This window comes from Oryzias latipes, chromosome 14 (genome assembly GCF_053564925.1).
Source record: "Oryzias latipes strain Hd-rR chromosome 14, Olatipes_Hd-rR_3.1".
Lineage (NCBI taxonomy): Eukaryota > Metazoa > Chordata > Actinopteri > Beloniformes > Adrianichthyidae > Oryzias > Oryzias latipes.
Window position 1 is genome coordinate 24001058 of NC_136250.1, and position 13435 is coordinate 24014492.

The 13435-nt window shown below is 40.3% G+C and overlaps 1 protein-coding gene across 1 annotated transcript; it reads left to right on the forward strand.

Annotated features, from left to right (window-relative positions):
- Positions 1-989: 989 nt before the first annotated feature.
- On the forward strand, positions 990-10979 carry dgat2 (diacylglycerol O-acyltransferase 2). The gene is made up of 8 exons (XM_004076639.5): positions 990-1364; positions 2438-2566; positions 2749-2856; positions 4213-4283; positions 6532-6736; positions 7093-7267; positions 9279-9481; positions 9571-10979. The coding sequence occupies exons 1-8, from the start codon at positions 1325-1327 to the stop codon at positions 9723-9725; spliced, it is 1086 nt and encodes a 361-aa protein (XP_004076687.1). The 5' UTR covers positions 990-1324; the 3' UTR covers positions 9726-10979.
- Positions 10980-13435: the final 2456 nt, after the last annotated feature.

The following is a 13435-nucleotide window of genomic DNA, read 5'->3' on the forward strand; positions in this document are numbered from 1 at the left end:
AAAGTTGCAGGTCTACCCATGTGTTTGTGTTGCTTCACTCTATTGTGAATTCTGGATTCAGTCTGTTTTCTATGGTATCTGTATGGACTTAATACTGCTTTGCTGTAAGTTTAAAAATGGAGGTGAAAGGTTTACTGCCCTTATTTCAAAGACTAATAAAAAGCATAATTTCTGACACTCCCCTTTACATAGCCTTCCTTCTGGTTTTCAGAAATGGCATTTTCAGAATCTCTTCACCTCCTTAAAACTTAAAAAGCACAAATAAATCTACCCAATTTAAGACATTCATATTTGAGCTGGTAAGATTTATTATTGTTGTATATAGCTAACTGCTTCTTTTAGGATTTATACTGTAAATGTTGTGCAAAATAGGCCCTACAATCAATGAAAGTGTCATTTGATAGCCATCATCTCTAGCAGAAACAAAAACCTTCAGTCTAACTGTTTCTCCAACATTCTGCCCTGCAGGGCATTAAAGGATTTGAGTCTGCCTTTCAGGAAATTTTCTGGCCATGCAAATGAGCAAGTTAATTAAAAAGCAGATCTTTCTAGAAAAGCAAAATCCCATTTTTCTTTTTAAATATGCAAAATTTAAAAACACAATAAATAATAACTTCAACTTTTAATTTGAACTTTAAAAAAAACTGAACCATTTTTTTTAAAGAGTCAGACTCTTTCGTGTGTTTTTTTTCTGACAAAGTCCTGCAGCAGACTCTTGTAATATTCTGTAAAACCAATATATCTCAGAGAGTTTAAAATAATTACTTTTATGGAATTTTATTTAATAAGAAAAGTTGAGAAAATATGTCACTTAAATTATTTATTGTGTTAAAACGACTGATTTAAAAAAACAACACTAACCCTCCTGATGATTTTAGTTTTCTTTCCCCAGTTTTAGACATTTTCTTCTGCCTTCCTTCCTTCCTTCCACATCTCAAAGTTCTGAGTGGTCCCGCTTTGAGGGCTGGGCGAGGTCCCCGTGGACATCTGACCCACGTGACTCCAGTCATAAATACGGAGGGGAGGACGCAGCTCCAGCACAGCCGCCTCCACTTTACGCACCTGCGGGAATGCGCCTACCCGAAGAAGTAGGACTCCTCCACAAACGCACCGTTCCACGCCTGCGCCGTCCCTCCTAAAGGCCCCTCCTGGAGCTCATTTCATGCTCGCTGTGCGCTCGGTTCTGCTTCTGCCGCCGCCACCGCTGATGCTGCTGCTGCTGCTGCTGCTGAAGGCGGTCATGACAGAGGAGCTGTAGCCTACGACGCAGCAACAAGCAATCATCTGTGATCACTGTGCGTCAACGCTGTCCAAAGCATCAGAGATGAAGACCATTCTGGCTGCGTACTCCGGTGTCCTGAGAGGTGAGTCTGCTGTAGTGTCATGAAAACGTCTGTCTTAACAAAATCGTTGAAACTTTGTTTGTTTGTTGTGGAAGCACAATAGTTTTGTCAAAAAACTGTTAATATAGTCAGCTGGAAAACATTGGTGTGCAGGAAACCAAATCTTAAAAATAAAACAGATTTCCACAGCAATATGGACCATTTGTATTAAAACAGTTTTTGCTCTAAGAATTTGAAAAAAAAAATCAGTAATCCATATTTTAGTCAAACTTCAAGGCTCTCTGGTTGTCAAAGTTTTGCGAGACTTTCTTAAACACCTCCAATGGAATTTTCTACTTTTTCTTTTTTGATACGATGAAGTTCTCACTGGAGTCACTTTGCTCTGGTCTGCAGCTTCAGAACATGCTCAGTCACAGCAGCTGCGGTGAAAGCTGTGGGGTCTCTCAGGGGGCTGCTGGACCCATTTTCACTTTTTTTTTTTTTTTTTCTTTGGCAAACGTAGATGAGGTCTGAATTCTAACGTGTTCGCTCCAGCTTCCGGCCCTTTTTATGGGCTGCTTTCTGTCTGATGACCAGCTTGGACCAGCCCCCTGCGGGAGCACCGCTTAGGCATCGGCAGAAACACTCTGGCATACTTGCTGTAGGAAGAAGAAGTCTAAAACAGGAGCACCATCCCAATTTGCTGGTATTGCCTGCAGAATCCTAGAGCTGGGTTATTTTCAGTGAGCGTAGCCAGATTAAACCCGAGATTGTCCTGCTGCTCCTCTTTAAGACTCTGCAGTAAAAGCTTGAAGGCTTTAGCTCAGCTTAATTAGTCTGTTACTCTACTTCCTCTTGGATTTTACATTTGGCTACATGGATCCATTCGCACGAGCTGGATAAGGGAGCTTACATGTGAGTGTGTTGGAGCTTGTTTAATAACAGAACTCAGCATGACTTTGCCATAAAAACATCTTTTTTTTCTTTTTCTTTTTGGGAGGAACAAAATGCAAACAAACAGAAATGCATGAAAGTAAAGGCCACATTTCCCGTTTTCTATTGAAGTTTGCTCTACTTTTCTGGGGTTTGACTGGCCCGGCTTGCTCTGTGTCCAGGCACCGGCTCCAGCATCTTCTCCGCCCTGCAGGATCTGCCCTTAGGACTGTGGCCCTGCAGGTCCAAGATGGAAAAGCATCTGCAGGTCATTTCTGTGCTGCAGTGGGTTGTCACCTTCTTAGCCATGGGTAAGTGTGGTTGTGTGAGAGTTTAGCCCTTTAGCCCCAGATTAGGTATGTCAGATCTTCATGGTTAGCATGCGCTGGCTTCAGTTCTGGTCATTATTGTCCCAATTACTCAGTTTACTGGGAAGTCTTGACTGAGTTCGGGCGGATTCTTGAGCACATTGGGATTTTCTCTCTTCATCCAGGTGCTGCTTGCACTGTGCTGCTGATCTACATTTTTTGCACTGACTGCTGGTTGATAGCTGCAATGTATACTGCCTGGCTCATTGTTGACTGGAACACCCCAAAACAAGGTAAGAAGAAAAATGACAACAAAGCTGCATCTTACTTTGTTTCTTAATCCTCGAGTCACACTGTCCTACATGCTTTCTACCTGCTGAAACACACCCGGCTTTGATGATATAAGGCCTCTGTAATGGCTGATGAGCTAAATCAGGTGTTTGAGCAAAGTGGCATTGGAAGAATGTGGGACAGTGTTCCCCTAGGACTGCAGTTGTGATCTACTTTGGTTCAATGCACAGCACTGAGAGCAGAACTCTGTGTTTGATGGATGGTTGCAGTATAATTGTTAGATTTTTAGCTGGACTCCATACTTTTTGGACCAAATGTCTGATGTTTTTGTTCTGTGTAAAAGTATGAATTTAGATTAGTGTGCAGTCTAAAATCTCGTTTAGATATCTTTTTTCCGTTAAGGACTTTCATGGGTTTCATGGCTTCTTCAGAATTTTTACAGGCTATTCTGATGAAAATGGGGTTTTCTGTGTTTTTAACATGTTCTTGTGGCGTTTTTACGAGACAGAGGACATACATGAAGTAAATTATTCTTAGAATGGCATTTCTGAGTATTGTTTTTTATTCAAATCGTTGTGAATCAGGAGCAGATGAAAAATGCTGTTGGAAAAAGATCCAATTTGTGATGGAAGAAATACACTGGGTCCCGGCTTCACAACAGGAAGTGTGGGTGGGGTTGCTCCATGCCAATGGTCCCACCCACAATTCAGAGGTGCCTTTCTAATGGACTGCCACTCTGCAGAAATTATGTCCTAGAAAATGACACAGGCCTTTTGATTTAGCCTAAATATTACAAAAATAGTTAAAAGACCAATGGAAGTTCTTTTACCAAAGATCAAGAGATGATCGGTGTGGGAAGTCAATGTCTTTGAAAAAAATCCTCTGGGCATTGGTTCATCATTGATTTCACACATTCAGTGAAATTGCGTCTTACCATTTTAGTTTTTAGAAGGTTCTGCACTCCTATTTGCGGTTTCTGTCAATTAAACTGAGTATTTGGTTACAAAAGGGGACTTTTATCCTCTAAAATGCAACACGTCAAGTCAGTTGATCTAAATAATGTAACCCCTTTGCCAATAAAAAGCATTTTAGCCTCCTGCATCTCTGCAAAAAAAGCCAAATTTTTCACATCCAGTGGAGAAAATGTTAGTGAATTGCTCACCAAATATTTCAATTAATGTACCAACTGGGACAGTAATCACAGATCCATAGTTCAGTTCAAGTAATTTACATTTATAATGTAAATAAAGATATTTAAAAAGGTTGTTTTGTTCTTAAAACGTGTGTTGTTTTTTGTTTTATTGTAAATGACTTGAGTTTAGTGAAAGAAATGTTGCTGATGGCCACTGTTTGTTCAGGTGGAAGGAGATCCTCCTGGGTCAGAAACTGGACGGTGTGGAAGTATTTTCGAGACTACTTCCCTGTCAAAGTAAGTAAAACCGTCTCTGTGCCACCCTTAACCCCTGTTACCGTCACGAGAACACGAACGTTTATACCCGTGTGTGCACACTTAAAGGAAGACTCTTTATCAAATGACATATGCATTAAAAAACTCTTGTTGTGGTTGATGAGCTGTGCTCTGATATTCCATAGGACGGTTGATAAGGTTTATCTCGGGAGGGACTTGAACCGTCTGCTCCACGCTGTACCTTAATGTTGACTTGGAGTTTGACATTTGTTCCACTGGACAGCAGTCAGGTGTGTTCAGGCGCAGTGACTGTTCCTGAACCCAGGACAGAGCTCTGTCTGTCAGTGCGGCCATAAAATAAAATTATTGTGATAATTAATAATACATTTTTTGTTATTAGTAAATAGTATGAATAATTAAAATGGATAAAATCAGATGTTATTTAGATCGAGAGGCTCTTTGTATGTTTAAAAAAAACATTATTGTTGTTTTGTTTTTAATTTAGCCATTCAAACTGCACACAACATAGCTCAAACTATGATTAAATATGTTTATGATTTAAGCAAATTAATTTATTATCTTGATTTATCTACAATTTCTTAACTGTTTTTTCTTTTACCTCACGAACATTTTTGTGAAAGTCTGTCAGTTATAATTGTGCTTGCTTGTCTCTTTTTTTTTTTTTCTTTTCTTTTAAACCTTTTCATTGTACACACAATGTGCTCCTCTCATTTATTAATTTCAAGAGGACAAGATAAAAAAAAAGACAAATCAAGAAAATTAACTCGGAAAAAAGAAGAAGTAAAAACTCATCTTAAAGTGTTTATGATTTTAGCTTTGTCTCTTCCAGGGAAATTTAACCTACTTCTGATGTTTCATCCTCTTTCATTTTGTTGTACTGCTTGATGAATTGAAGGTTTATTTCAGTGCAGATCAAACTGTGGAGTGTTTGCACATTGTAAACCAAACTGAACCGGCTAAAGGCCTCGGAAATCTTTGGTGCAAACAGAACGGTTTTGTCCTGCTTTTGAATAGGCCGTCTCAGAGGCCGAAAGAGGAGCTGAACTTTGTTGTATTGACCTCATTATGTAGGGGCCTGTTTTTTTGTGAGTTGATGTGATCAGATGGTTGATGCCAGCTGTAATCTGGCATGTTTGTCTTGATGGGAGGGGGAATATTTCTTTAAAATGCAATGTTTTTTCTCACTGCTTTTTTAATGGGTTACTCACTCACTAGAAGTGTGTTTAGGTCTTCGTGTCTTATAAGCTTGGATCATTAAATCGCAGACAGTCATTTTGCGTTGAGATAAAAGTACATTTATGAGTTGAAAGCAGCTGGTCAAAGTCTGAGGTGGTGTTGTGAGTCAAAGTGAGGGCCTCTGCATGTCTACAACGTGACTGATAGGAAACCAGTAGATAAAAGGCTGATTTTCACTGATGCACAAAGGCTGCTCTGTACTTTTTGCAGGACCCCAAAAAGTCTAGTTTAACCACCAGTCCACCGCATCTTTTGTCCCAGCAGTACTGGGTGCTGAGCGCTCCATCCGTCCTCCACAGTTGACCTTTCAGCCCTCTTTAGGCCCAACTCAGCCCAACTTTAGGTGCGCTTTATTATTTTTATTGTTATTCGGACCTGTGGGTTTGAACATAAAGGGTCCAAAGGAGGGTCTAAGGGCAGGGATGCCAAGTTTAGCTTAGTCTGCTTAGTTTAGTTTAGCCAATACCCATTGAATTCTATGACTTCATTTTCTTTATGATTTCATTTTTATGGTATAAAGCCCATTGAGACGACTACTGTTGTAATATTGGGCTATATAAATTAAATTGAATTGAACCTGGAAGTTCAAAGGCTGATGCAGTCTTCTACCGTGTAGGTTTACAGCATGTGTGCTGAATCTTCAGCTGATAAGTGTCCTAGCTTTAACCAAACACAGACTGTGACCTAGATTTGTTGCACTACCAAAATGATTGCATTTGAAATGCAAATTGTTTATTTTAAATAGATGTGCAGAGGGAGAAGGATTTAAGCATCACTGTTCTCTTGTGGGCCTCATTTCTCACTAGTGGAATACACTTGGAACACAGTTCCAATGTCTGTGACGTGAATCCACACATTAACTCAATGTGCTCCTTCTTTTTCTGACCCAACCTTTCTGAATTTCAAGGTTCCAACTGTGAGCCGTTTGTGGAACCTGCACTTTTTAAAACATACCTTTGCAGAAGGAAAAGCAATGGTGAACTTCACTGTTTTCATGTTTTTTGTCTTCCAGCTCATTAAAACCCATGATCTTCTGCCCAGCCGGAACTACATATTTGGCTACCATCCGCATGGTATCTTCTGCTTTGGTGCTTTCTGCAACTTTGGGACTGAAGCAACAGGCTTCTCCAAGAAATTTCCCGGCATCAAGCCCTCCCTGGCGACTCTAGCAGGAAACTTCCGCTTGCCTGTTCTTAGAGACTACCTGATGTCTGGAGGTGAGAAGATTCAGGAAGTTTTGGGGCTTTTGGACCTCTTGAAATGTTAGCTGTATAGTAGATAAATGTTTGTGTAGGCACAGACCTTTGTTCGGTTGCACTGCTTGAATGACTGATTCAAACTGATCTGCTCATTCTGCTGATGGGAGAGCTTTGATTAATGCTTCCTCTGCTTCTAGATTAAACATGGAAACCATACGTCGGTGTGAATTATTGCAGATGTTGTTCAGACAAAGATTCTCTTTTTTTTTTTGCTGTTTCTGAACAGGCAAAAATTACAAAAAGTGTAAATGTGTTGGAAACCGGAGTTGCAAATATCATTGGTTTTTTCTCTCTCCTCATTTTGTCTCCTTTAGGCATTTGCCCAGTGAACAGGAATTCCATCGACTACCTGCTGTCATGTAACGGGACTGGAAACGCCGTGGTCATCGTGGTTGGAGGTGCAGCAGAATCTCTGCACTGCACGCCAGGCATGAACTGTGTCACCCTGAGGAACCGGAAAGGCTTTGTTCGACTGGCGCTGCAAAAAGGGTGAGAGTGGCAAAAACAACTTCAACCAAAGCTGTTGTGATCGTGGAAATGCTATTCCCCATCGTGAGGTGGAGCAAAACAAATCCTAGATTACATTCAGAAAGGTTAAACATGTCACCAAATCTTTTATGAATGTGCTGTGTTGTCCTGTTCAGGCCTGGGAGCTCCTTGTGGTATGTAGTGGCCTTTCAGAGGGGTCCCACTGTGACCTGGGGCTGCCCCCATCTGGGCATTAAACTCCTTTACTACCACAAATACTAGCTGCAGGTCAGAGGGACCCGTCTGTGTATTTTATTAGTCCAGAAGAACCTTATTCCTTCTCAAAAGTGCCAGAGGATTATCATATCAGTAGGTTCAGCTCGTCCAAAGAAGCTTAGGGTGGGTTGGAAAAGACGGGCAGTTATGTAGCCCTTCATTCATAACAACTAGGTTAGCATTTCAGCCATATTAAGCCTGCAGTGGGATTTCAGGTCACTTTGGGCACACAATCTGGTACCTTTGCTGCTTTGTTTTATATCTCATACAATGGAATCAAAGAGACTGCCACTAGTCTCTTAAAAGCAAAAACAGACTCTACATGTCTTTAAATTTTAAAGATGTGAGGCTGAAAAAGGCTCTTGTTCTCTCCATAAAACGTCATTATTTTTTAGTTTTTCATTGCTGAGACGGAGGGTCTAAGGGACGAAATGCCCAGTTTATCTTAGCCTGTTTAGTTTAGTTTACTTTAGCAATAAGCTATTTTATTTTCTGTCTTGTGCAGTTAGAGATAATTTGAGACAATTGTGTTGTGGTATTGGGCTATATACATATATATATAATTGAATTGAATTGAAGTATATTGCATAGCCAGAGGTTTAGAAGACACATTCATGGAGCTGTGTCCCTGTTATTCCTCCTGAAATTGATCTCAGTCTTTGCCTACTGTTGATTTAAGACTCGTCACAGATTATATTGGATTTCCCAAATGTCAGTTTAAAAAAAGTTCCTCTTTGCATAACCCCCTTACATAATTGTAATTCCACCCAAAACAAAAACAGACCTGTTTTCCAGGAGTAATGCTTTTGGATTGTACTCTGATAACCCTTCTGACAACCTTTGTGGCCCAAACTGGTTCTGGACCAGTACACGAGGAAAAAAACTGGAAATGATCTTGTTTTAGAAGAACTGACAACACTAAAGTTAACACTCCACATGGATGCTATTGATTAGCTCAGGGTTCTGCAGCCTTTAACACAGAAAAGGACATTTGGTCCAGATTCTTACTGACTAGAACTAAAATGATTTTTTTATTTTTTATTTTTTTTAATTTAGCTTGTTCCACACCCTGGGAAGAAAACACACGTTTCCTATATGACAGTACTACTCCCGGCCAACTGAGCTAGAGCTATCCAGCTGCCTCAATAACTGAATTATAACCTTTTTGTGTATTTTTCTCTATATAACAATGTAAGAAACCGCTTGGTTTTGGGGGTTGGGGGGAGGGGGGCTGGTGCTCACAGCGCAGGTTTTAGAGGAACACTTAGAAATGTGTGACTGAATCAAAATGCCACTTTGGGGTTGTTTATAGTAACGAATGCATATTGTAATACACTTTAAAAGCTCAAAAAAGTTCATTTTGCATGATGTAGGCCCTCTAAATTAAAAAGAAGGAATAATACAACATGGCATTTTCTGTCATTATGACTTTGGGGCACCTTCATCCTGATTTTATATTTTTATTGACATATTTTCACATAGTTAAATGATTGAGTTCCAATTTTTGGGTCTTTGTTTGCCTTGAATTCTGCATTTACGAACATTTTGTCAACAGGCTGAAGTTGGATGGAGAATCCTTCTCTGTTCACATGTCTGTTTGGTGTGTAGAAAAAAAAACTTTTTGAGAGATTTTGCTCATTATGGGTTCTTTTTGGGTTTGCCTAAATTTTGTTTTACTTGACAGTGCTGGAGTTTGTTTTGTGTTTCCCTTAAGAGGAGGAAGATTTGGTAAATTGCTTTTCCTTTGTTTATTCAGGTCCGACTTGGTTCCTGTCTATTCTTTTGGAGAGAATGACGTTTACAAGCAGGTGATTTTTGAGGAGGGAACCTACTGGAGAGCCATTCAGAAGAAGCTGCAGAAGATCTTGGGCTTTGCTCCTTGCCTTTTTCATGGAAGTGGCCTTTTCTTTAACAATTCCTGGGGCATTGTGCCTTTCTGCAAGCCCATAACTACCATAGGCAAGTTCATCACAGTTTTTCTGTTTTGTGCATGACTTGTTTTCCCTCACGTTTGCTTTATATGGTATTAATTTTTCATTTTGTTGTAGTTGGAGAGCCAATTACTGTGCCAAAGATTGAAGATCCAACTGAGGAGATGGTGGACCTCTACCATGACATGTACATCAGGTCTCTTCAGTCCCTGTTTGACAGGTTTAAGACCAGGTATGGTCTGAAAGAGAGCGACATCCTGCACGTTCAGTGAGGAGATAAAGAGACGTTGCTGAAAATCCCAACATCCAACCGTTTTTTTTCTCATTGTGAATTTGTTGCTGGTTCATCACTGAACGTCTACCTGCACATGTAAATGCTGGTTAAAGATGCTGATTGCAGTGCGGCAAACAAAAATGGGTGAAGATCTCTGCAAGGGGAGGGCAGATTTAAACTTTAGTGACCTCTAACTGCTGCCTTTGTGTGGACAAAGTTACACTTCATGAAAAGCAGTGCCTTGTTCTGTCTTTCAATTTTTTCCCCCCCATGAGATTCTGTTTGAACTGAGCAGAGTTGCAGTCTCCACCAGATAAAGCTCTCGGTTAAACCTGAGACTTTTAAGACATGACAGTGTCTTTTCTTTGAGGTCCAACGCAGAACCTTATGAAGTGCTTTATGACCTGATTGAAATGCTCAACGCACAAACAATGCAAATTAAAGGTATGACTTTGATATTGGAATGAAAAGCCCAAAGCTTAATTCAGCCAAAGACAAATGCTGTTTCCTACGTGCATTGATTGTTCATGTATTTGTATACACTTAAAGTGTAAGCGTTCTACAGGGTGGATTTATATTGTGAATAGATGATGTACACATTTCTATGATTATGTATGAAGCCATGAAGTATTGATTGTATACTGTAGTAGGAAAAAGAAACAGTTGGAAAGCTTGTCCCTCAGTATTTTTCATGCACTTTTTGTATTGCATATTCTAAAGAAAGTCTCCAGAAAAAGGCCTTTGGAGTTTTTCCTTCTTGTCCCTTGACAGTTGTTCTGCTGCGTGGTGTTGTTCCCGTCTTTATTCAGGTTTGAATCTACAAGACTATATGAAATCTACACCATTAAAAACTCGATTCTTTAAATCGTCAATGAAAGTTTGAGCAGCAATGGTAGAAAATAATGTATGTCATAAACCTGGCATGCGATTGTTAGTCCATAATTGTGCTTATGAAGGGCTTAAACCTTGCTGGTGTTAAGTTACTTTGCATTTGACTGTGCATAACAGTTTTTCACTAATGGAACATGGGAAGTTCTGGGAATCATCATCCTGAAGGCTGAGAAGCAGAAAGATTGGTAGCAGGTGTTAAAGAGAATTTATTATTTTTTGTGGACTCACCATTGTGGCTTATTTCTAAGAGCAGTGTAATCTCTGTGCAATACATTTTATAGCAATAAACAGCAAGACAGACGTATGTGACAAAAGATGTCTTCTGCCAATATTTAAATTAAATTTTGTATGTTTTCATGAACCGTGTTCTTTTGTGTGTTTCCCTTTCCTGCACTTTTCTATAGTTGCAGTACAGGACCTTACTCATGGAATCCATTGAGATATTTTTTCTTTTAAGGGGGAAAAAAATTAAAGCTTCTGTGTATTTCTGGAAATTGAAATGAGAAGGAGTAATCAGAAAATTAAACTGATTTTCCAAATGAATGATGTGGAACATGACAATTTCTTGAATAAATAACAATAAAAGGCACAAACACAATTTTTTTATAACAATATGTTTTTAATTGGTGTGAATAGATTCTGTTTGTTTTGAAAGAGATGCCTTCACAGCATATCATGATTTGGCGGTGACTGGGGCTGACCATGGGGACCAAAGGTCTATTTTAGGCAATACTTTCCTGAGGAGCCAGGAAATGATAGCTGTAGAATGATAATCACATGTTTTTCTTTAGTGTTGCACTCTGACTGCAGATATAGAGGTTTAGCTTGTTACTAAATGTGTTATCTAAAATTATTTCACAACTTATGAGATATTTGGTTTTATTTTTTTTAATAAAACCATTAATTTATCAATCAGGATTTAAAAAAAACAGCATTTACTCCCCAAGCCATCACACACACCCACTTTCTCCTTGGAGCTAGCGGTGATCGGCTAAACTCTTTCCTTTTCTATGCACAATATGCAAATGCATCTTTGCAAAAGTTCTGATGTTTGTTGTCATGTGTGAGATCCAGACACGCTGCTGAGGTCGACTCTAGGAGGATGTCATGAAATGGGCGGCACCAACAAGAAGCAAAAATTGAGTCGTCTTATTTGGTTGGAAAAGAGCTGTGAAAATAACTAATATTCAATTAAAAAAGTAACTAAGTTCTTTAGTGTGCCAAAGTTAATATATTATAAAATACATGGATATTGTTTACTATAAAAAGCTTAAGAATATCATAATATTGGCCATTCAAAACTCCTATGGCCTCCAACTCTGTTCCTTGTGAGCTTCTTCCCTGCTTGATTTGCAGCTAACCCTGCTTCAGTAATCACTGGTCACCTGGATCAGGTGTGTTCTGTGTTCTGTCAGTCAGAAACTGGGATCACTCAATCCATCTAATCATGAATCAGCTTCTTCCATCTAACCCTGTCTTCTGCATCCTCTACTCTAACACCAGCTACCTTCAGGTCTTCCTTCACTGCATCCATAAACCTCCTCTTAGGTCTTCCTCTGGATCTCTTGCCTGGCAGCTCTAGACTCAGCATCCTTCTACAATAGATTTACTGTCTCTTCTTTGGACATGTCTGAACCATATCAGTCTCTGACTTCTTCTCCAAAACCTCTAACATGTGCTGTCTCTCTGATGTCCTCGTTCCTGATCCTGTCCATCCACTCCCAAAGAGAACCTCTGCATCTTCATCTCTGCTTCCTCCAGCTCTGCTTCCTGTCTTTTCCTCAGTGCCTCTGTCTCTAGGCCCAACAACATGGCTGGTCTCTCCTCATATTTGTACACCTTTCCTTTCCTTTGAGCTGAAACTCGTCTATCACACATCACATTTGACTCTTTTCTCCATCCATTCCAACCCGCCTGCACTCGCTTCTTAATTTTTTTTCAACTCATCCACCTTCTTTATCTCTTCCCCCTGTAACCTCACTCTTCCACATGGGTCCATCTCATTCACCCATATGTACTTCGTCTTGCTGCGATTAACCTTCATTCCTTTCCTTTACAGAGCTAACCTCCACCTCTCTAGCTTCTCCTCCACATGTTCCGTGCTGTTGCTACAAATCACAATATCGTCTGCAAACATCGTAGTCCATGGTTATTCCTGTCTAACCTCATCTGTCACCCTCTCCATCACCATTGCAAAAAGGAAGGGGCTCAGACCTGATCCCTGATTTAATCCCACCTACGCCTTGAACTCCTCTGTCACCCTCTACAAAACACCCTCACCACTGTCTTACAGCCCTCATACATGTCCAGCACTGCTTTAACACACTTCTCTTTCACTCCAGACATCCCCATATAATAATACAGTTCCTCTTTGAGCACCCTGTCACAAGCTTTCTCCACTTCTGCTCTTAGTCTGGCGTCAACTACTCTTTCCCATTTTTTCATTGTATGGCTCATCAGGTTTATTCCTCTGGTAAATTGAGAGCTTTGCTTTTTGGCTCAGCTCTCTCTTCACCACAACAGACCGATACAGCGACCGCATAACCCCGGACGTCGCTCCAATCCGCCTGTCAATCTCAAGCTCCAGTCTTCCCTCACTCATGAACAAGACCCCAAGGTATTTAAACTCCTCCACCTAGGGCAGGGACACTCCACCCACCGAGAGATGGCAAACTACCTGAACCGCAACCTTAACGTGGTGGGGGAGTTTGAGAGCTCGAGTGATCCCAGGAGCTAAGCTGTCTGGGGCTTAGGCCCCTGGTAGGGTCTCCCATGGCAGACAGGTCCTGAGTGACGAGCCAGACAAAGAGCGGTTCA